At 32.7% G+C, this 23,870-nt stretch overlaps 1 protein-coding gene across 1 annotated transcript in view; it reads left to right on the top strand.

Moving 5' to 3' along the window:
• The window catches only part of LOC111685069 (homeobox protein caupolican-like), a 118,838-nt gene that overhangs the window by 14,854 nt on the left and 80,114 nt on the right, over positions 1-23,870 (top strand). The window contains exon 2 of the mRNA XM_046952902.1: positions 20,696-21,232. Within this exon, the coding sequence (XP_046808858.1) occupies positions 20,696-21,232 (537 nt within the window). The remainder of the gene's footprint in view (positions 1-20,695; positions 21,233-23,870) is intronic.

Genomic DNA, 23,870 nt, shown 5'->3' with positions numbered 1-23,870 from the left:
ATCCTTCGATTATCACCTATGAAGTCACCAGCAACCCTTTTAACACCTGAACAAAAGAAGAAAATATAAATTTTCGAGACGTTCCTCCTGGTTTATTATATCTCTCGACTCATGTCAGGATAAACTTTCGTATATACCAAAAAAATGTCAAAGTGCTTTACAGCTTTATTGTACATGATTCACACTGTGATTAATCTGATATAAACAGAGTTTTCTCTGAACCTGGACATCTGAACAAGGAAGGAATATTCAATAGCATGACTTGTAAAAGATATCTTTGATCCATCAACATTCACACTTTTCATTCATCCGACACACTCATAATAGAACAACATATGACAGACTTACCACAGCCACACCACTTTGCTTTGACCATTGCTTCCCCGATGCTTGGAGCCGAAGTCTTCGCTCATACTAACATAGAACACACTGTGATTAATCTGATATAAGGAGAGTTTTCTCTGAACCTGGACACCTGAAAAAGAAAGGAATATTCCATATCATCGCTTGTATAAGATACCTTTGATCCATCTACATTAAATGCTACACACTACACATTTATCCGACACACTCATAAGAGAACAACTTACGACAGACTCGCTCTAGGTATAAGGACAGGTGAGATCCGTATACCCCTACTTTCATACTGTATTATATACATACATTAAACTAATTTTCAACCCTTAATCCTACAGTCTCTGCAAAAATAGAACATGCTCCCTGGGGAAGTCGAAGTGCTTTACATGAGTACCTGGAGCAAAAAGAAAACAACTCACCACTGTCCCATTGTGAATCATATACGCAGGTTGCAATTTTTGTATGTGGATTGAGCCGATGCATGTACAAGCACTTTGCTCGAGTACTTGAGCTATCTAATCTCTTGCCATTGCTATCCTGATGCTTAACTTCCGAGAAGTAAAACATTATTTCCGTTTACAACCACGCAGATGGGATGACCTCTGTTGATTTGTCAACAGCACCTAGAGACGTAACCGGTAGACTGAATATCGAATCCATCAAATAAGCCGAGACTTTGTTATTACTCAAAGGGCCACACTGTGGTAATTCTGATATTAACAGAGTTTACTGTGAATATATCTGGACAAGGAAGGAAAATTTAATGTATCATTTGTATATGAAATCTTTCATCCATCATCAGACCTTTCATCCAACATACGACATATTATTACAGGTAAACGGGTGAGGGTGAGGCCCGCATACCTCACATTCATTCCGTCCCACTGTCTGTTGTTTCGGCATCAGTCTTTTAACTGCAACCAACTCTTCCCGCGTGGCTGTGGTTAAAATCCAACCAACTGATCAGCCTGGACATAGTCCTGCGGGCAACTGGCCACCCGTAGTACAAAATTATGTGTTCTCTGGTTAGACCACTGTCAACACCAATTTATAGTCCCGGCCGACTATAGGTATTGGTAGCATCTATCTACCCCCGGAGGAACTCCCGGGTGAATTACGAGAAGAACATACGCAGTTATATGCAAGATCAAGTAGATCTTTTCACGTATGCATTAGCCTTGAATGACATTCATTCAGTAGTTCTGACCCAACTAAGATTGAAATGGAGTAACAGGCTTAATATATATTAGCCCAGCATGTGGTCAATGTGCCCACAATACCCATTACATATTCAGCTTTTGGATAAGTCTACTTCACTTAGTGCAATGTATTTATTGACACATTTAGTTGAAGTTATGCAAAACTCCAAACACCAGCAACTTCCCTTATATTTTTGCTGCTTCTTTCGTTCTTTTCTTCTTTTAGCGAAGTTGAACTTCTTTCGCCACAGTTTCATTAATCCATTTTTAAACCTAAACGATTTTTACATTCTCTTTTTCTAATTTGAGGATTGTCAGCCTACTAGTACACTTCGGTCATAATTACTCTGTATCCTTAGCCAAACAGAATTTATCTTTCGGAAGTTTGCCTCTGATAAATTCATAATTCCATTGTATTGAACTTCTCTTTTCGCTAGGGCCGGGTATTGATAGATAACGTCAGTTATATTATATTTTTCCACTTCGTCTTGGCAACTTTTGCAGAACTCGTTTTTGGTAGGGCCGGGTATTGATAGAAAACGTCAGTTATATTATCTTGTTCTACTTCGTCATGGCAACTTCTGTAGAAAGTCTGAAACTCTGGCCTCTGGGCAACCGGTTTCCGTGGTACCAGATTACAAGACTCACTTGTTCGATCCCAGGACAAATCGCTACAAGAGCTACATTTGTCAATACCACTTTAAAGTTCTGGTAGAGGTGTTTGTAGATATTCATTCTTGACAAAAACAAGATCCGTTTCCTCGGGATTTCCTTTTAAAGTTACCTCAGCTATAGCTCATCTCCAGGGAAGGACTGATTTCTGCCCGACGTTAGGACAGCGAGAGATTGATAGTAAACTCTCTGCTATAAGTAATTTCAAACTTATAACTGTTCAAACAATTAATACTCACTTGTCGACATTTTCAAGTTAATCCTGTAGATAACAAACAATTTGTTAAGTGTACGTGTATAAAAAAATGTTTAGCGGCTTCCTTAAAAGACTGGAAAACTGCATACCGAGAAAACGTCAGTTATATTATCTTGTTCTACTTCGTCATGGCAACTTCTGTAGAAAGTCTGAAACTCTGGCCTCTGGGCAACCGGTTTCCGTGGTACCAGATTACAAGACTCACTTGTTCGATCCCAGGACAAATCGCTACAAGAGCTACATTTGTCAATACCACTTTAAAGTTCTGGTAGAGGTGTTTGTAGATATTCATTCTTGACAAAAACAAGATCCGTTTCCTCGGGATTTCCTTTTAAAGTTACCTCAGCTATAGCTCATCTCCAGGGAAGGACTGATTTCTGCCCGACGTTAGGACAGCGAGAGATTGATAGTAAACTCTCTGCTATAAGTAATTTCAAACTTATAACTGTTCAAACAATTAATACTCACTTGTCGACATTTTCAAGTTAATCCTGTAGATAACAAACAATTTGTTAAGTGTACGTGTATAAAAAAATGTTTAGCGGCTTCCTTAAAAGACTGGAAAACTGCATACCGGGCGAGTTATTATGACTGCCTGAAAATAAAAATATTTTCAATATCTTATGTAGATTTTGATGGCTTGATGGATAGCAGCAAGTGTGCATGCCACTAAATAACCTACAGGAACAAAAATAGGAAGTGCTAGCAGCTCAAAAGGGTTTCGTCCCTTTCAAAACAGTCTGCAATTTAATGTTGCATTTATGAATTGTTTCGCCTTTTCTAATGCATTTTCATTTTTTGTTTTTATCATTATTTATATGATAATTTTGTCGTTGTTGAAGCCGAACGTTTGCGTTGTAGCGATAGTGCTATAGAGATAGCGGTAAATAGCTTTCTTACCAATAGACTTTATATATAGTATACTACATATTTGTATGTATGTGTATATCTAAGAGTATAAGTAACTGTGTTTATAGGTGTGTGTTGCAATATTGCATTTTGCCTAACTTCTTTTCCAACAAAGTGAGCGAGTGTGTAATGAGTTTTCATCTGATGTGTCGGTTTTTATGTCTTTAGTCACGCAATGCGTTTAGTTTGGAATTTTATTGTATATTTTGTTTTATTAAATTGATCGAGAAAACCTAAAATAACTTTAAGAATATTTTTATTATTAGTTTAAGTTTACAGGGTGACAATTGTATTTGTCACGAAAACTTTATTTCGTTTAAAAATATGCAAAAAAAACGAACGAGTTTATAACTGCAAAATTTACACCTGAATAAATTTGCCAAAAGCTATTTAAATATTTTAATAAACATTTTCTTATTTTGATATTATACATATGGGAGTAATGCTACAAGCTTTAAATGTAATTTGATATATCGATTGGGGTTATGCAGAAAGACCTAAATATTTTTGGAGCAAAAATAATTAGGCCTTAGGTAATTTAAGGTTATAGTTTTTGATATTAAGTGTCTTTATGATTCACCAGTTATTTGGCTAGAAAAATAAGAGAAACTGAATGTCTTAATTCTTTAATAGAATTAAAGCTCATAAAGCTCAAATGTAAATATTTTATAACATAATGGCTGTATCGAGAAAATCTTTTACAAATAGTAAATGGTGGTTCGACTAATGTTGTATTTCTAGTTAATAGTTAATTTGGCACAAATGCACATTATTGCACTTAAAATATTGAGTCAGTATGATATCTCCTATGACTTATACGAGTCATATTTAAAAAAGTATTGTGCTGTACAATCTTTGCGCTTGCTAAAAAGACTTGTTTTGTCGATTCAACGCGAGTTTGTGCGTTTCTGATGGACAGTTTGTAAGGGATGAAAGACTAGATCCACTGGAGGCTTATAGACTTTCAAGAGTAGTTAACTTACACTTTTTGTGGATTTAGAATTGTTGAGCTAAGACAAACTGCTCCTAACCACTAAACATCTGCAATAGAAAGGATGCTTCCGTTGTCTCCCCTATGGTGATAATGAAATTTTGCACATACCTTGGTTCAAGGTTGAAAATGGTTGAAATCGGTCCAATATTTCGTCTAGCCCCCATACATCCGTAAACCCCGAATCGGACTTTTAGGCTTATAATTACGTTAAATGTTCTATTATATCGATTAATGTCACTACTAATTTTTATAGTTATCGGGTCTCATTTGAACCTAGCCCCAATACAAACTCCCCTTCAGAAAATGTCTTGAAGGTCTAAATTCACTTATAATTTCTAATAAAACGATTAAAATCTACATAAATAACTTTGAGGTAGACATAAATTCCTCTACCCTCTTGTAGAAAATCTCTCTTCTTTGTCAAAATTACGTAAAAATATTACACAATACGGTTAAATAACAAATTAACTTTATTTTTTTAAAATTATCCACTTTCTTAACATACTGACTGGTGTAGGGTATCATATAGTCGGCAATGGGATGGAAAATTTGGTACGATGGTACTTTTTTGATACTATTTGATGTGAAAAAGTACCGTGATACTCCCGAGTCTTATTTGATACTTTCAGGGCTACAATCTTAATATCCGATTATCGTTTAACCGGTAGAAAATCTATCTGTTAAAATATTTTTTTTTGTACGAAAACTTTCAATAAATCGTTTTAAAATAGCAAGAGAATTAGGATATGGGGATAAAAGTTTCTTTAAAGTTTAAAATACTTTCAAATAAATAAGTGCCAATAAAAGTTGTAGGAATCAGCTACTGAAGTACTTTATAACTTTAGGAGCTGTTTCTTTTCAATATTATGAGTAAAAAGGGTTAAAATAGTTGAAACCCTGAGGCTATGTTAGACGCTTCTATAAGAATAATCAGCACTGAGTTCGAATATTACTTCAAATTTTCTCTACCACATCTGGAATCTGAGATATTATGTTCTGAGTTTTGAGAAAACGCAATTTTTGTCCCTTTTCGAGATTTTATAAGAGTGCTTTAAATATAACATTTTACAAAGTAAAATTTCATGGTAATATTTGCATTTCCTGGACAAGAAATTGTGTAGCAAACTTCCTCAAATTATATCAAATATGTTAACAGCGAGGGACTGACACCATATCAACATATAACGCCCATACCAATTTAAAGATGTATATATATTTTGCAGACTTTTTGCAAAAAAAAAAAAAAATGAATTTTAAGAAAGCTTTAACTGAATACTCTTCTAGAGTTAAGGTTCACATCATATGGGTATCAGCCCACTCGGGAGTAGTCGGTAACGAAAGAGCGAATGTTATAGCTTTAAAGGGAAGGGACCTCAAGGCAGTTAAACTAACAAACGCAAAACCATTCGACGCAACAAAAGCTGAACTAAAAATATGGGTGAGAGAATTCAATAAGACTTCTTGAAATAATGAAACAGTGGGTAGAACCACGAAAATCTTATGGGGTGTCCCTGATGAGAGCAAAACGAAAAATATCCTCAAAAGGAGCAAGTCTGAAGTTAGTAAGATACGTATGTAGGTATCATACGTATTCTGAGTGGATGCACAGGATTACGTGAACATTTATGTAAAATTGGACAGTGAAACTCTGGAGCACTTTCTTTGCCACTGCCAGGCATTAGTCGAAGTTAGATCCAAGCATCATGGAAGTGATATTATTCCGGAAATAACATTCCTGACTAACACTGATTAGAAGGTTCTTAGGAATTACGTTCAAGGAACTGAGTTTCTGAACACTGAAAAATAACTCATTCAGTTCTTTTTTTCATGATAAAGAGCACACAACAGGCCCGATTGTGGCCTAGGTGCATTTCTTCGGATTTGATGTAGTACACATCCTTCTATTAATCTAACCTAACCTAAGTACTTTGAGATCCAAAAAAAGTACTCTCTGAAATATTTGATGATACTGAAACAAAATCTCTTTTTCCATCCCTGGTTTAGTCAACATCCTCCTATCAACCTAACTTGACCTAAGAGCAATGTCTCCTTGAGAGAAAAGTATTAAAAGAAAATTGAGAACAATTTTTCGATAAAAAGTTTTTTTACAGGAAAATTTTCTTTTTGGAAAGATTTTGATTGAAAAACTGTCTCTTTGTTTTGGATAAGATAACAGATATTAAAGCTTATGGGCTTTATCATTTTAAAATAATAGTTTTCTAAATCTGATTGGTTTACTTATCATTAAAGAAACGTTATTTTTATTTAAATAAATATTAAAAAAACCTCTACATAAAATATGACGTTTTATTTATTTCTTCTTAACATTTAGTTAAGCGCCACTTAAAAATTCATTGCTTTAGGTATAAAAAGTGTTTTGTTTCATTTCCCTTTAACTTTTTTTTTGAATATTTAGTACGAGTATTATTTTAATTTTTTTCTGTTATGTTTTTTGTAGCAATTTTCAAGTTTGTTAGTTATTTAAATGTGAAAATGGCTAAAAGTAGAATTTTGCCAACTTGTTAGGTTATGCATGGCTACATATTTTTGGCTCCCAAAAAGAAAAATAAAAAACTTAACAGAAAAAAATCGTAACATTTTTAAGGCCACCTTAGGGCAGCCCTTTAAGTGATTGAAATAAAAAAGAATATAGAAAATAAGCATCTCTTTTTTTGCCAGAGACATGATTTGGTTACAAAAAATGTCTGGCAACAAGAAAAAAAAAGGTTTGGTATTTTGGGGTTTTGTTATTCGTCTACCTTTAAGCACGATTTTCTTGTCTATGTCTAGTGGAAGAAAATAAAAAAAAATAAAACAAGAAATGAAAATAAAACGACAGAAAAATCAGAGCTTCAAATCTGTTTATTTTGATGAGCCATGAAATAAAAGAAACAAAAAACAATTTCCTTTTGCAAACAAATAAATGAACACAGAACACAAAAGCGAGAGGAGAAAACAGTGAAGACAACAAATATTTAATTCTGAAAAACCAGAGTAAGCTTTTTAAATTTAAAGGCGCTTAACTTTTGTTTTACGTCTATTTTTTCCTTTTTTTCCTGTTAAGATTTTTGCACTTTTTTTCTGTTTTTGCTGTTGCGTTGGTCTTCACACTCAACATGTACTTATTTGAATAAATATAAAACAGTGTGAGAAATATGCAGAGATACAATTATCAATCCGATTTGTCCCAGCAAAAAAAAAAAAAAAAAGAACATTCAAAAAAGTGAATTTACTCCATGGAAGTACTGAAAAAGACCTGAAGTAGTAATGATTTTAACACAGGCTTGTCATTTTTTTATTTGATTTCAAATTCACTACATCAGAAGTCAATCTTAGGAAGTAATTTAAATGTTCTTTTTTTGGAAGTTATTAGGAAGTGAAATTAAACGCATTTATCTATCAATTCCAAATTAAAATTGGTTTAATTCAACAAATTTTAGTACAAAACAAAAATTCCTTTAATCTTCAACAAAATTGTAGTATTTTCGCTTCTTTGGAAGTCAATAAATATCACTTTCACAGAAGGTAAACCAATTCACTTAGTGGTACTTTTAAAGTGGTGATAAATTGTTCCTCTTTGTTCTTCATGATCACCTGCAGATTTTAACAAAAGAATATTATACATATGATAGCAATTGATACTTAGAAGTTATTGGCTTCGTTGGCCACAGTTCCTATATCATTTATATATAATCCGAAATACCGAATCTATAACCTATTGTTACACGAATTGCTTTAATCTAGGTGACAAACCAAGGACAGAAGGATTTATATTTCAAAACGTCAAACTAACCTTAATACCATCTTCAGGGTGGAAGTCCATGATATAGCGGAATGTGTAAAAGGAATTGATAAATTCCAATAGGGGTTAACCTATTTTTTGATAGCCTAAAACACTAGGAAATTTTTCTTTAAGAAACTTTTGATTTTACATGAAAGAGAAAGAATGACATTCATCTCTCGTACTCGGAAACTTGTTTTGTTATTCTTCTCATTCTAACAACATTCATTCATTCTTATTCGAGAATTAAGAAAAAGTTTCTCAACAAAACTCTCCTATTGTGGACGAGATCTAAGAGACCCATTAACTTATATACTCACGGTGATAATCTGTAATATTATAGACCGTTATAAAATTGTACTAGAGGAGTTAAATGAATGCAGACCGTGAGGAGAGGAAAGTAAAACTATTGAAAATTTTTCTTGTCACTGCCAGTTATTTCTGATATATTATCCCTTAGGAGCACTTATTGAAAATTTCTACGGAAGTATGTCCAACAACTGCAGAAAGTTTTTCATGTAAAAGTGCGCTTATCAGTCTGATAGCGGCCTAGATGTTTAGATCTGAAGTGTTCAAGAATGGACGCATGTCCATTATTTTCTAAACTCTTATCTTTTGATAAGAGTTTAGATAAGAATCTTGCCGTGTTCAACCAACGAAATTTCCAGCATTTCAATATAATTTTCAGAGGTTATCCTTGTAGAAATATATGTCAAAGGGAGCTTCTCTTTGATGGAAAAGCCTCCCCAAATCATTAATGATCCTCCACCGAAATTTCTACTCATACGAACCTCTTTCTCCTTTTGTAAATCATGCCAATTATACTGGAAACCATCTGGACCATCTAAGTTTCTCATCACTAAATAAACTTATCGCCGAAATCCATATGATGTTTTGCCCATAAAAGTCGTTTTTTATGTTCTTTGAAAAGTGCCGGATGCGCCATTCTCTTTGTATATTGAAAGCGTTTTGAGTTACGCAACACTTGTTGAACTCTTCTGGTACACACTGAGAGAGCACTAAACAGTGCCTCTTTTGCGTTGAAGAGCAGTTTGTTAATTGACTCTGTCAGGTTGTTGTAACAATTGATCAAATCCATTCGTTAAAGGAAATAAAGTTCTATGAGTTGCTGGCGTTATAACTTTAGGGAAATAAATTGGTACCTTTGAGAAATTTGAGCTGTCTTAACAAGGTCGTCAAGTTTAAAGGTTCTTATTCTATTTTGTCACCCATTCTTAGACAACATAGCTTTCATGAATGCCCATAAGAAACCCAGTGCGCTGATATGAGAGTAAAATGTATATTAGTTGCGTACATGAAATTCTAAGAATGCTTGTTAGCATTAAAAATATCCAAATCCTGTATACTTATTTCAGATAAAATTCATTACGATTTAAATTTGTTCATTTTAGAATACGTTTCACACTGTGGGAACATTGATTTTGATATTTAAACATTTTCCATTTATTGTTTTAATAATTTAAATGTTGTGTCATTTCAGACACTCCAGTGTACATAATAGAGGATAATTTAAGAACATAATCAACTTCAATACAGCTTCATAGTGACATCTTTGGTCAAACAATCTAACATAAATATTGAACCAATGTCAGTTTTTTTACCAATTATCATTACTTCCTTTCTTGCCGTCGCTCCAACTACAGGAAGTGTTAAAAATCTTGAGGGAAAAAACTGACCAGAAAGAACGTCTTTTTTCTCCTACATTTTATATTTATTCAATAAATATTTAAACTAACAGAAACTTGTATGCATGTATTTGTGTATGTACATATGTATGTATGTCTGTTTTGTAGCAACAATCCATGGCAATTATTTTACACTGCAATAATTTTTCTTTTAACGTTTTCTCATCCGTACAAGAGACTTGTGTCTGATGCAAAAAGTATTTAGTCTTGTTTTACAAATATTGGTCAAAATCATCACAGCAGGGGTGGTGGTTTTAAGTTTAGTTTTTTTTCTGTTCTTTCTCTCATGTTTGCTGTTTGTTTGTATTTTATTGCCTTTACGGCACATTCTAATGCTTGCGTGTTTTATGCTGTAGTATAGGCAATATAGTCTGGCTTAAGTACTAATGAATCGGTTCTTAACCCATTGTGGTTATAAGAAAATTTTTATAGAGATTTATGTATGTAAGTTGTACATCTTTAAAATATTATAATTATTATTGAAATAACTCTCTAACATGAAATTTCTATCAATGTAAATTTTTAGTTTTCGGCCTCTCGATAAAAGCTAATAAATTTATTTCGATCTACAGACCTATTTGGCTTCTAGTTTCGACACATCTGTGTAACAATATATGTCTGCAGCATTTTTCTTTTATATTTAGCATGATCACAATCAAGGATCAATTTCGGCGCGGTTGTATAATCTTTTATATAGTTTTATCTAAATATTTCAATATATTCCTGGAAAATATAACAGATTAAGTCCTTAAATTTTGTCAGAATCACTTTAGTGTCAATATGATTATTTAAGAAAAAAAGGGGTGCGTGGGTGACACGCACCCCTCAAAAAATCTGTTATCTGGAAACTATTAGACTTAAAAATTTGCACGAAGAACTTTAGCATCCATGTTACCATGTAGTTGATTAAATTGGCGGACTACCAATGTGGAGGGCGTTACTCCTCCCATATGAATAAAATATACAAAAATTCGTTTATCTGTGAAACTACTTAATAGAGCTAGCTTTTGAACAAAGAACTTTAATATCGATCTGAACATTTTGGAAAAAAGGGCGGACTTTCACTAGGGTGTTTGAGCCCCTATTAGAGCTAGAATCTTCGACATTTTCTTAATGAACTTTGACTATAATCTGAACATTCATCATATGAATTAAATACAAAATTTCGATTATCTTGGAAACTAATAGAATTGGATTCTTCAAATTTTGTATCAATTGCTTTAATAATCACCTGAACATTTTGGAGGAAAAAGGTCGGACTTTTATATGGTGGGACGTTAGTATTGAAGCCCCCACATGAATTTAATAGAAAAATTCGCATATCTTAGAAATTAGAGCTAGAATCTTTAAATATTACATGAAGTATTTTGACATTCATGTGAACATTTAGAGGTTAACGGGCGGACTTTTAATATGGGGCTTGGCACCACATTTAATGTAAACCTTGTTATTAAACTACAGGTACGGCTTTTGAAATCATAATTATTTTAAACAAACTCAAAACTAAATTTGATATATTCTTTGTATAATCTTTTTCTTATAAAGCTACTTTCAGTAAATTAATTATTTGAAAATTGACTAGAAACATATATCAGGGGCCTAATTACAAAATTTCATTAATAATCGAGTAGAATTCAATATCGACCAAAAATTCTTCGTTTCTTTTATTGGGTATTAAAATATTTAGATTTTTTTTAAGAAGTTTTTATTAATAAATGGTATATTTTTTAAAATTTGAGTACTTAATGGGTTAATTTGTTTACTTTTTGTATGAGTAAATATAGAGAAAAAACGAAACTGCAAAAGAAAATGAAATATAAGTTAGTGTGTCATTTAACAGATAAAGATATAATTCAATGATTTGCATTTTATCTTTTATTCTGATCCAGTTCATTGTATGAAATTTATAATGGTACAAATAATTTATCATGATTTCTGTAACAGAAGCAGATTTATTAAATACATATTAAAAGGTATATCAAAATTATGGCCCTGACATTACACGTTAGCTAAAATTGAGTTATTTTTAAGAAAACATTTTTTTCGCTCAATTTTCTGTTTTAAATTTTATCTGGATACCAACATGGATATTGTCCTGCTATTGTCCTATTTTCTTACAGTTATAATGGCCTGGCGAACAACTCTTGCGTCATGCGGCATTACCTTTGAAGAACGTGTTTGTTGTCTGGCTTTCGATAGAATTGCGTCTTATTTGCATTTGTATAATGCATTACTTTATTATACATTGTCTGTATCGACCTGTTCCGAATGTTTTTGCAGTTGGAGGCCATTAAAGTGCAATGGTAACCTAGTGAAGACCATTTGATACTTGAAATATTTATACACTCGTGGATATTATTGAAAACACAATTTTTACTGTTTAAAGGTTAGACGTTTCCTATAGGGAGATATAGGTCGACTTGGAGGATTTCTTTTAAACCAACTAGGAATTTACTTGTCAGCTTTGCCATTTAATAATAAAATATACCTTCTAACTATCGCAAATATTACATATCGTTGTTGAGTTCTCCCCAGGCAATGTTTCCTTGATGAATGACCCACATCTTGGTGCATTGCACACCCGGGGTAAAGAAGTGCTACCAGACTGCCGGGTCTATAAACTGATGATGTTAAATGTATCTGCGGTTATTCATTGAGATCTAGTACTACGGGTGGTCAGTTGCCCTCAGGACTTTGTCCTTCTTGAGGTTCCTTCGGTATACACATAGTTGTTTGGTTTAAACCCAAATTTGCGAGAAGGGAATGCTCCGCTAAAAAATTGATACTTGGTGAAATATAAATCTTCTGGATAAGTTTGTATTACCGCTTCTAGGTTGTAGGATCGGCAAAAACCACAGGACAAGACAGTGGTTTAATAAAATGTTGGAATTATGCTGATAATGCAAAGATTGTGTACGTGTTGGGACGATATGTATCGTCTCAGTAGTTTTGGGGCGACATATAAGGTCCAGGAATGTACTAGTACTAGTTTTAGATGATAAAAATGTTTATGGCCACAGACATAAGTCTGGACAATAAAATATAGGTCAGTGTTTTTCGAACCAAAAATTTCGTCCTCTGATTTCGTGCTAATGCCGAAACAACAGAAGTCATTTCAGAAGTGTGGTTGGGCGTCATATAAAGCCCAGGAATGCACTCGGGTTAGTCTTTAGATAATGAAAATATTTGTAGATAATGAAAATATTTGTAGGCATTCCTCATAACATCAATAGTGTGTTTTCGCCTTATGTTGGGTCCGTCTCTTCTATCGGATCTAACCAGTTATTGCCTTCTCATTTGTCATGTTTAGATTGAACTTGACTGTGACACTCCCAAGGAGTTCAATATTAATATGGGTTGTGTATGTCTACATGGATTATGTGGATCGTATACGGCTATTGCTAGAAATAACAACCTATCTGATATTAGTGCCGAATCTTATCTTATACACGTTACGTTCAGAGAAATGTCCAGAATTTTTTCTAAAGCTTTAGTCAACGTAGTACACATCTCCAGACTTTGACTACATTTCAATTACAATTACTTTAAGAGTAATTTTAATGAAAGCTTAACTAATTTCAATTATATATTATGATTAAAGTTTTACCAATTGCTATTTAGTTGTAATTTCAAATTACATTTTAAGTAATTGTAATTAAAGCTTTCATTCCATCATGTGCAATTGTAATTGAATTGTAAAAACTTCAATTACATGTAATTGTTTATTGCACGATAAATTAAACTCAGCTGAAATAAAATATAGTGTAAAGGCACCTTTACAAATTCAAAACAGAAATTGTAATAAAATTTTATAAATTTGCTAAATGATTCGAAAAATGTATTGTAGGACACAACTACTTTACAAAAACAAAAGAAAGGTGCACATTGAAACTGAGCCAAGAGGCTGTTAACACTTCAGTTATTTTCTCTTTGCATTTTTTTTTTTTAATTTGGTGACACAAAACAACTCAATATTTTGGTTTTGGGTTTAGACACATCACCTGACTTAATAGTATATAATAATAAAAAATCAAATAAATGGTCACGTTACTAGAGCAATACATACAAACAAACATTTTTTAATTTCCTGATTTTAACAATATTGGCTCAAGCGTTGAATGAAAATCCAATATAAAATAACTAATACACGTAAATAAGACTTTGCTACCGAAAAATTAAAAAAAAAGTAAAATTATATAAAAATAAAAACTAAAAAAACAACAATTTATGACTTCCTTATCGAATATAAGTACTTACAGCCTGAAAGAGAACAAATGCTCCTTTAAAAGACATGCACACACGTGAACACGGGTAAGACAATAACATAGTATATGGGGGCAACGAGTATGCACGTTTCATATGATCAGAACGAAAAAAAAAAACTAAAATAATGTAAAAATTTAAAGCATAAACAAAAAAACCGGTAGTACGGCGACCCTTAAAAGAATATTAAAATAAAAACAACAACAGTAAAAAAAGCACACACGGTCAACAATAAACACAGAGAAATGTTCATAAAAAAGTTAATAAATGAAAGGCGGCAAATTTCTTTGAGGACCTTTAAAAATTTGTCAAAGCCTGTCACAATTTCGGTTTGTGATGAATTTACGATGGCGATAAACTACAAGAGAATGTTTAGTGAATAAGAAGGGAGTGAGAGTTTTAAATAAAAGAGAGACTCGAATTATAAAAAGTTATTACAAATATAGGGTTATAAAATAAAGAAATGTAAATTATACGAAAAATTACAAGTTGTACTTACAAATCAGAAAAGTATGTTAATAATTCAATTTAGTTTAGGTAATCTATTTCTGAAATATTTCTCTAGAACTACTAATGAAAAATATTTAGTATGGCTAGATTTTAGGGATAGCATCATGGATAAGCTCTATGGGGACGTTTTTACTATTTTAATGAAATTCTTATGATTTAACTAAATTGAAAATTTTAGTTGAATTGTACCTTATCCCAGATATACATACTTAAGCCGTTTATTGTTGAATAGAATTGTGGAAATTTAAGAAAAATTTTGATGGGGGGCTTTACATAGGGGTTAGGATCTTATGAGAACCTATTATTAATGATTTCGTGAGGGCCATCAAGTCTAGTATAGAAGTTGCTTTTTGCAGCTTTTTGTCGAGATATGAGTATATTAAACATAATTATCAACTTAAAAGCCCTATTCGGCGGGTTCAATTGGGGGCTAGATGAAATAATCGACCGATGTAAACCAGGCTTCGTCAACAGTATCATAAAATATCATGCGCCAAATTTCATTGAATTATCTCCAAAATTGCGACCTGTGGTTTGATTACATAGTTTAAAAGCTATATTCGGGGGTTCAGTTGTATGGGGGCTAAGTGAAATAATGGACCGATGTTAATCATTTTCAATAGGCTTTGTCTATGGCGCCATAATGTGCCAAATTTCCAAAATTGTGACCTGTAGTTTGATTACAAGGTTTACAAGCCCTATTGAGGCAGTTGTATGGGGGCTATCTTAACCATTTTCAATAGGCTTCGTCCAATAGAAGATCATGTAACAAATTTCATTGAATTATCTTCAAAATTGCGACCTATATTTTAATTACAAGGTTTACACGGACGGACGGGCATAGCTAAATCGAATCAGAAAATGATTATGAGCCGATTGGTATACTTAACACAGAAAAAAATAAATATGAATTTCAATTATGAAATTGTTCATATTAATTAAAAAAGTTTTGATTTTTCTCTAATCATCAAAATGATACTATTGATTAACAGAAAATTAAAAATGTTAATTGGAAAAAACGTGGCAAAAATTTCAATTAAAACAATATGTATGTATGTATGTATGTATGTATGTATGTATGTATGTATGTATGTATGTATGTATGTTTGTTTGTTTGTTTATATGTATGCAATCGCCACGATATTTTCAGATATACTTCATAACTTATAAAAACTCCTAGCATCCGCCGGGGTCATGCGCAAAGAAATAATGATCCAATAAGAGACAACAAAAGAAGACTTAGAAATACGTTTGAGAAATCTTGATCAAAGCTTACCTTGTGTTAAGTCCACTGCTTTTTTTAAATGTATCAGGGATATAATGCGTCTAAATACAGCATCCCATCCCACAAAATATCTAAAAGACACTATATTAAATTGCGTACACATATTTTTGAATGAGAACTTTTTTTACTTACGTAGGTCCACATAACAGAGATGAATAAATTCCCGTCCATTTTGTGTTTGAATTGAAATAACACATTTTTTTATAAAATAATGAAAAAATTCTTTTCTGCAAAAGTTTTAAACTGTTTTTTCTTTTTATTTTAGTTTTACAAATGTCAAAATATTAAAAATTTCAAAAATTCAAAAAGCAATTACAAAAAATAATCACATTAATTAAAAATATAATTCAATTAAAATTTAATACTGATTAACGTTTTTATGGAAAAAAATTACTAAATATTTTTTTCTGTGTAAGGTGGGTTAAGGACCAATATTGTTTGCGTTACAAACACCAGCACAAACCCAATGAAGTGGTGTAGGGTACAAATATTCAACAAGTAATAAGTTTAAATTCCATAAATGATCTAGAAATTATCAAATGGACGAAACCAATGACAATATTTCAATCGTTAGTTAGTTAGTTAGTTAGTTAGTTAGATAGTTAGTTAGTTAGATAGTTAGATAGTTAGATAGTTAGATAGTTAGATAGTTAGATAGTTAGTTAGTTAGTTAGTTAGTTAGTTAGTTAGTTAGATAGTTAGTTGGTTAGTTAGTTTGTTAGTTAGTTAGTTTGTTAGTTAGTTAGTTAGTTAGTTAGTTAGTTAGTTAGTTAGTTAGTTACTTAGTTAGTTAGTTAGTTAGTTAGTTATCTAGCTTCATAGTTAGTTAGTTTCATAACTACTTAGTTATCCATGTCATGACATGAACATCGTATCACAAAACTTTACCTAAATGCTATAGAAGAAGACCACTACCCAAGAAACCTTTTCAGATAGATCAACTGTATTTTTATGCCTAAATCCCGAATAGGATCAAATATCTCTCATTCGGAAGAGCAGCAGTTAGACTTTGGTATAAGTGAATAACAATGATTACACTACACCAATACTAGTTCCAGCTTACTAAATATCGTGCAAAAGTCGTACTTAAATAGGTACGTTGAAAATAGGGGTCTCAATATAAAAACGACGGAGAGACAAAATGCTCTATCAACTTTATCCAGCAAGGTCGAATAACAAATTTGCATCATAATACAACAGTTATAATTAAGGACAAAACAGGATATATAATAATGACCCAACTCAGTCATTTAAACGTTTATAAGTTTTCAGCATTTGGGCCTAAAAAGTGTACCGCGAAAACACCAATAAGTTCATCCCTGATATATGCACGTGTAAATGAGTGAGTATGTTAAAATTAACTTACTCTTGCCGTGTGTGAGTGTATGTAGTTTTGTATTTTGGCAAGTACTTGTACATTTCTAAAGTGGTTGTTGGTTGGCGCTGAATGTTGTTTTTACTAGTATTTTGGCTTAAATCGAATTGTTATTGTTTTTGTTGTTGCTATAGTGTCTATGAAACGTGTTGTGTTTAAATTTAGTTTACTATTTTCCTTTCTTATGCCTTTTAGTTGACGATGATGATGTAGTTGTTTGTGTTGTTATTTTTGGCCATAATTTTTATATGGTTCACATGAGAGAGATATACCGTTGTATGTTTTAACGTTTTTTTCTTCATTTCTTTTAAAATTTTAATTATAAACCATAAATTTAAAAGTATTTTGTTTAAATTATGTGCGAAATAGCAAATTATGCAATTAATATTTACTATACGTTTGCTAGTATTTGTATTTAATAATATTTTATATTTACGTGTATGTGTAAATGATTTAAACAAATAGTTACCAGTAATATAATAAATTAGCAAAACAAATTTAGGAAACCTATTTGGTGAACCGAAGAAACATTGTTGCAAGATTAGTGGGATATGTGACGACTTAGTTGATGTTTAAGTTATGGTTATTTAGAGAGACTTAGTGAAAATAAAAATACTATGAGTACAATGTGAGATTAAGAAAAGAATCTTCTAGTCTGCTTCTCTTCTTAAATCTTTGTAGAACAATTCGTATGTTAGGAGATGAGGTCTGAAAAGTTTGTCTCAATCTTATAGTGTTATTTTTGCATACACTTTCTGTAGGGCTGGAAGCTTCCTTAGAATGAACAATTCGGGCTTTGTTCAGAATGTAGTCGAATGTAAAGCGTGTGGGAGGATATAAATCGAAGAGCTTTACCTGAACACCTCCGTAAAGGCCTTATTTCACGGTTGTACTCTTTTAACCATAGGGTGTGCTGCCCATTTGTGCTGCAATTGTACATTGTTCTGCTGGTCCATATACAAGTACTTTTCTAAAGTACTCGAGCTATCTCATCTGTGAGCATCCGAAACGTATTCGTTAGACAGAAACAGAAATCCATTAAATTAGCCATGGATTTTTTTTACTTACAGAGAACACACATACCCGTACAAGGTAGGAAATTTCAATGGTATCACTTGTATAAGATAGCTTTCATCCATCACCGTTCACCCTGCATACTTTTCATCATCTAGAATAATGCCTGACATATTCATAACATATCCCGAACTATAGACTTTACCATGAATCAGTTCTTTAATTGTCATTATCTTTCACCGAATTTATGTTTAAACTAGAGGAGCTCAAGATTATCATGTCATAGCACGCGTAATAGGGTAAGAAAAATCTGCTGACGCTAAGTTGATACACATACACTATAGATTTAATTCTTCTTCTTTTTATAATGAGCAATATCAGTTGATTTGGTCTCAACTTGAAAAACAAAATCAAATCAATTGCTGATCAGCACTTGTCGAAGCAAGGTCTGTGCTCGACGTTTTTAAAGGACACACAGAAATACAACAACAAAATTTTGAGGAAGCCGAATTAATGTAGGAGAACAGTTTTTTATATATAGACTTTGACAAAAGCTGGCTGTCCATAATAAATGTTTGACAGTTAGCATATACTTTATAGTTTGTAGTCATGCTATTAGTATACTTTTATTTTGAATTGAATTCTGTTCTCTGCTGCTTTACCAACACAAATAAAACTATGGTAGTATGTGTTTGAGCACCACCATAGCTATCAATAACCGGGACAAAACAAAGTCGAAACTCTGTCCTTCGCTTGTGTTTTTCTTGGTGTCAGATTGTATGGTTCTCTGGTTCGACCCAATGTTGAATCACTATAAGCGAACACCTGCGCGTTAGTCATGTTTAGTAGTACTAGACTGTGAGGATCCCTGTTTCGACTTCATGTCAAATCATTCCCAGATGGGGTCAAGGATACATTTAATCATATTTCTTGTAGAATAGAGACTTTGATAGTAATTTTTGTATGCTTGATTAAATCAAGCACTTTTTGAGATCACTTTGATTCTAAAAAGGCTTAAATCGCGCTTAAATTGAAACCAATTTGGATTGATTCAAGCACGGATGGCTTAATTCTTTTTTTGAAATACATATAATGTTATAAAAACGTGGGATATAAAAACCACCTTCAAGATTTGGATTCACATATATAGCTACCTTCCAATGGTCTATGCTTTTTATACCCTACACCACTATAGTGGGGAGGGTATTATACGTTTGTGCTGATGTTTTTTATAAATAAATTCCTTAAATACTTTGGCATTAAGGTAAAATTCAACATAAAAGTTTCTTTATGAAAAAATATAAAATATACCCATGGTGTAGGGTATTATATGGTTGGCCTACTTGTTTGTATTACAACCTTTTTATGCGGCTAGAAGTAATACGTACTAAGTCAACGTTAGAATACAAATTAAGGTTCTTAAATGGATAGATTTTTACACTAACTTTAAATATCGAATAAGTGGAACTTAGCTGTATACTTATGGATGATACAGACTTTGCCAGACTTCATGTCAGAAATTTTAAACTTAATTGTCGATTGTTGCTTTTTCAACTTGCTATAGGGTGTACCTAAAAGAGAAACCTACAATAGAAACCACAGTCAAGGTTCGAGATAAAAGATTCTAAAAAAGTTATTTTGAAAAACAAACAACGCAACAATTTGAAGCAACATCCATTGTATGGTGGTATGAATAAATGTTAATAACAAATGTTCGAATAGTCATGTGGTCTTGGTAGGCTTCAAAATAAATGATGTACAATTAATTTATGTTTTTACAAGAATTTTCTTTCATATTGTTGTATGTTTTTTTGTGTTTTTTGTTAAGTTGTTTTAGTTATATTTGCAATTTGCACCGTAATAAAAATAAATTATGAATTAATTAATTCATAAAACGTTACAAAACAAAGTGCACATATAAAAACAAAAAAACATTTAAAAAAAAAAAAAAAAAAAAAAGTATCATGCAAAAACTACTCAACTCAGACTGTATTTTTATCTAAATGTGTAAGTGTGTATCTATGTAACTCAACTACTCATATACGTATTTATAATGCATATGATCTCTCAGCACGCTATCAAATTGTAATGAACTTTTAAGATACGAAATAGGAACGAACGATTGCATTTTATATGAAAAAATATATATATTGAAGCACTGAAACAGAGTTGTATTTGAAATACAAGTTATTTAGTATTTTTTATTGTTAAAATGCATTACATGATGTTGTTTTCAGCGAATTAACAAAAACATTAAACCAAAAAAATAATAATGATAAATTAACTACATACAAATATAATAAAAAGTAAAAGTTTTTTTTTGTTTTTTTTTTGTTTTTAATTAAACAATAATCATGATACATTTTTCTTACAGTTTTTAACATCCAGTCATCTGCTCTCAAGCGGTCATCCAAATGTACAATCACCTTTAGCGGCCACAACACTTACCTCGACTTCTTCATCTATCAGCCCCTCACCCGCTGCTGGAGCTGATAATAGTGTAACTAGTAGTAATAGTGACAGTTCAGCGGGTACTCTAACACCGGATGCAGTCTCACAAACCTCTGCCTTAGGTAGTACAACAACCTCAACGGCTGCCTGTAGTTCAGTGGAGAATCCTTCCAATCCATATCCCTTGACTGCCACTGCTACCGCTATATCATCCAATTGTTGTGACAATGGGCGACCCATGGTTACAGATCCCATTACGGGACAAACTATATGTTCTTGTCAATATGATGCTAATAATTCAACAAGACTGTCTACATTGGGTTCCTATTCACGATTGTCATCGGCTACACCGGTGGCGGGTGTTGGTATGAGTGTATTTGGTTCAACATATCCATCGAATGATCAAAATCCCTATCCGAGTATAGCTGTTGAAAGTGCTACGCCGTTCTACACAAGTTTGGTAAGTTTTAAGAGAGCTTTTACTCCTTTTTAAAATAAAGCTTATTTGAAAGCTTTTCTCTACTATCAGAGAATGATTAAAGAGAGTTTCAACATAAAATAATAGTCAACATCTTTCAACAGTTACAATTCCGTTAAGATTTTTTATCAATTTACAGTATATCGTTATACTTACGTTATAAGTAACATTATATTTTCTTTGCACTAAAAATCTTTCTTGTTGCTTAATTTCAATATTGCAAAAATGTTTATGTGGGGGAAAATTAAGAGTGACAACATAATTCTTAATTTCTCATGGGCAACCAAATGTTTCAAACAATTGATAACACGTAAATGAAAAATGTCTCACGAAAACGCACATTTTCAAATAGATGTATTAATAACACGCACATCTATTGGCTGGAAAATCATGATCGTGTGGTAGAGAGAAAAGTAAAACAATTTTGAAAGAAAAAAAAACATTTTTTCTGTATATCACTGAAATTACTAGACCGATCGTCATAATTAATATGGAAATAATACAGAGTAGAGGACCTTGAAAACAGCAGGGTGCCAAGAAGAAATTTTTTTTGTCTTAATACATACCCAGCAAAAAACTTGGTAATGACTTATTTTGAACGCACAGACCATTATTGGAGGTGAATATCGGATTAACGAACAATAAGTCCAGGTTCGAATTTTGTGTTAGGGATTTGTTTGTCTTTAAAACAAAACAACTTTTAAAATCCTTATTTAAGTAGTTATTTGTAGGCTAGTGTAGTAAGTACTTGCCTCCAATACCCCGTGTTAAATAAATGCTTCAAAAAACTAATAAAGAGGTTTTAAATTTTAGCTTTTTATCTCATTACGTTTCAATGTAAGTTTTTGCTGGGTTCTTATGTTGGTCTTAGACCAATATTTCGATATCCATCTTTATTGGCTACTAGATAATCCCGGTGTTATTCCTATTAATGAATGTTCGCACATTTTCTTTCCAAATGTTCACATGGGTATTAAAGTGCTTTGTACTAATAGTTTCCCAGATAACTCATTTTTATATATTTTAATGTTTACTTAGATGATTTGACTATTTTAGCTTTAATAAATACTCAGATTTACGAATTTTTGGTTTCAAGCCCCCCTAATGAAAGTTCACCCAGTTTACACTAATATAACATAAGTTCTTTTGACATAAGATACAAGTTCTCGGGCAAAATCCTGTATTAGCAGAAAAGTTTGAAATTTACGTAATTAAATTCGGAAACCTTGTTGCGAATCATCCAAGGTTCCTGAATTAAAGCTATATGTATTTTACCTGTGTTAATTTTTGCCGTCAGAGCGTCCGTAGCCGTCTTTCTCTTTTTTATTTGGATAATTTCTATTGTGGTCATCAAGTCAACTGTCGAGTTGACTTTTATCTCCTTACCCTTTGGACTTGACTACCTCGGGTAGGCTGATTGCAATGCGGTATTGTGTTTAATCGACACCTTTCCAATTTCCTCGATCTTAGGATTTGGTTCCTCAATATTGCCAATAATTGCTAATGATCTTTGGGCACCGTCGTGAGTGTTTTAGAGTCCTTGTCGGGGCCGCTTTTGGTACCTTTCTAATTATGAAAAGGGCAGCTGCAGTTTCTTCTGGCGAGTTATTGGTAACTTCCTCGATTTTAGTATTTGACTCCACAACTTTAACAATAGTGGCTACTTATGTTCTTAGGTTTTTTAGTGTCCTTTTCGGGGCTTGTAGTATCTTCTCTTCCAATCGATACCTTCCCAATTTTGAATATTAATTCTTGGTAAGACTAGCCAAGGAATTCTTGTCGATACCTATTACAAACAGAGTTCCCTCATTTGTAATAGGTATCCTTTAAAAGACATCCCATTTTTCACGGCCAACTCAGCAATTTGACTTCCAAGAATTTCCAATATACGTTCATTAGTCAGTTTACTGTTCCATCGTTTTATATAGGCAGTGGAATTTAAGAGCACCGGAAGTTCACTCTTCTTTGCTAATCCCAGCTTAGCGCCGTCCCAAGGAGGAGGAACTCACAGCTCACGCTTTCCATTAGTTGTTTAAAGCGATTGCGTGGTCCACTGTCTTATTGTTCACCGGTTCTTTTACCTAACTATGCTGATCTATTGGAATTTTGCCGGTGGGATTACCGGCATCGTAAACTGCATAGCAGAGATCGCCTTGGTGTCTCCTTCTGGCAAGTGTGGCGTAAGATAGTGGCTCTTTTCCTTTTCCACCGTCTAGCTTCTCCTTCCTGGTTTTTCGAGGTTTCTTTTGAGATGTCTTTACTTTCGAGGTTGGTTTCGCCGACGTGTACATCTTCGAAATATCTGACTTGGCGTTGTCAATCTTCATCGCAGGATTCCGACTTGATGTACCTTTGAGTGAAGTGTGGCTTGGCTTCGACTGCGTATTAGAAGACAGGGAGTTCTTTTTCTTCTTAGGTTTATTCTGAGTTAACTCCTAGGGAGACATGATTCTCTTTAGCTCAGATCTTGTGAGAGAGTCCGATTTTTCCTTAGGAGTGTCGTGGAATTGAAGCGTCTTTTTTAATATTTTCCTCTGTGCTCCAGATAGTTTTTCTTAGTAATAGGTAGTTTAGCTATGCTATCACTTACCTTATTCACCATTTGCTTTACTTCTTTCTT

This window comes from Lucilia cuprina, chromosome 5 (assembly GCF_022045245.1).
Source record: "Lucilia cuprina isolate Lc7/37 chromosome 5, ASM2204524v1, whole genome shotgun sequence".
In the NCBI taxonomy this organism is placed as follows: Eukaryota; Metazoa; Arthropoda; class Insecta; order Diptera; family Calliphoridae; genus Lucilia; species Lucilia cuprina.
Note: the sequence above shows the minus strand (reverse complement) of the source record. Positions and strands in the feature narration are given on the sequence as shown.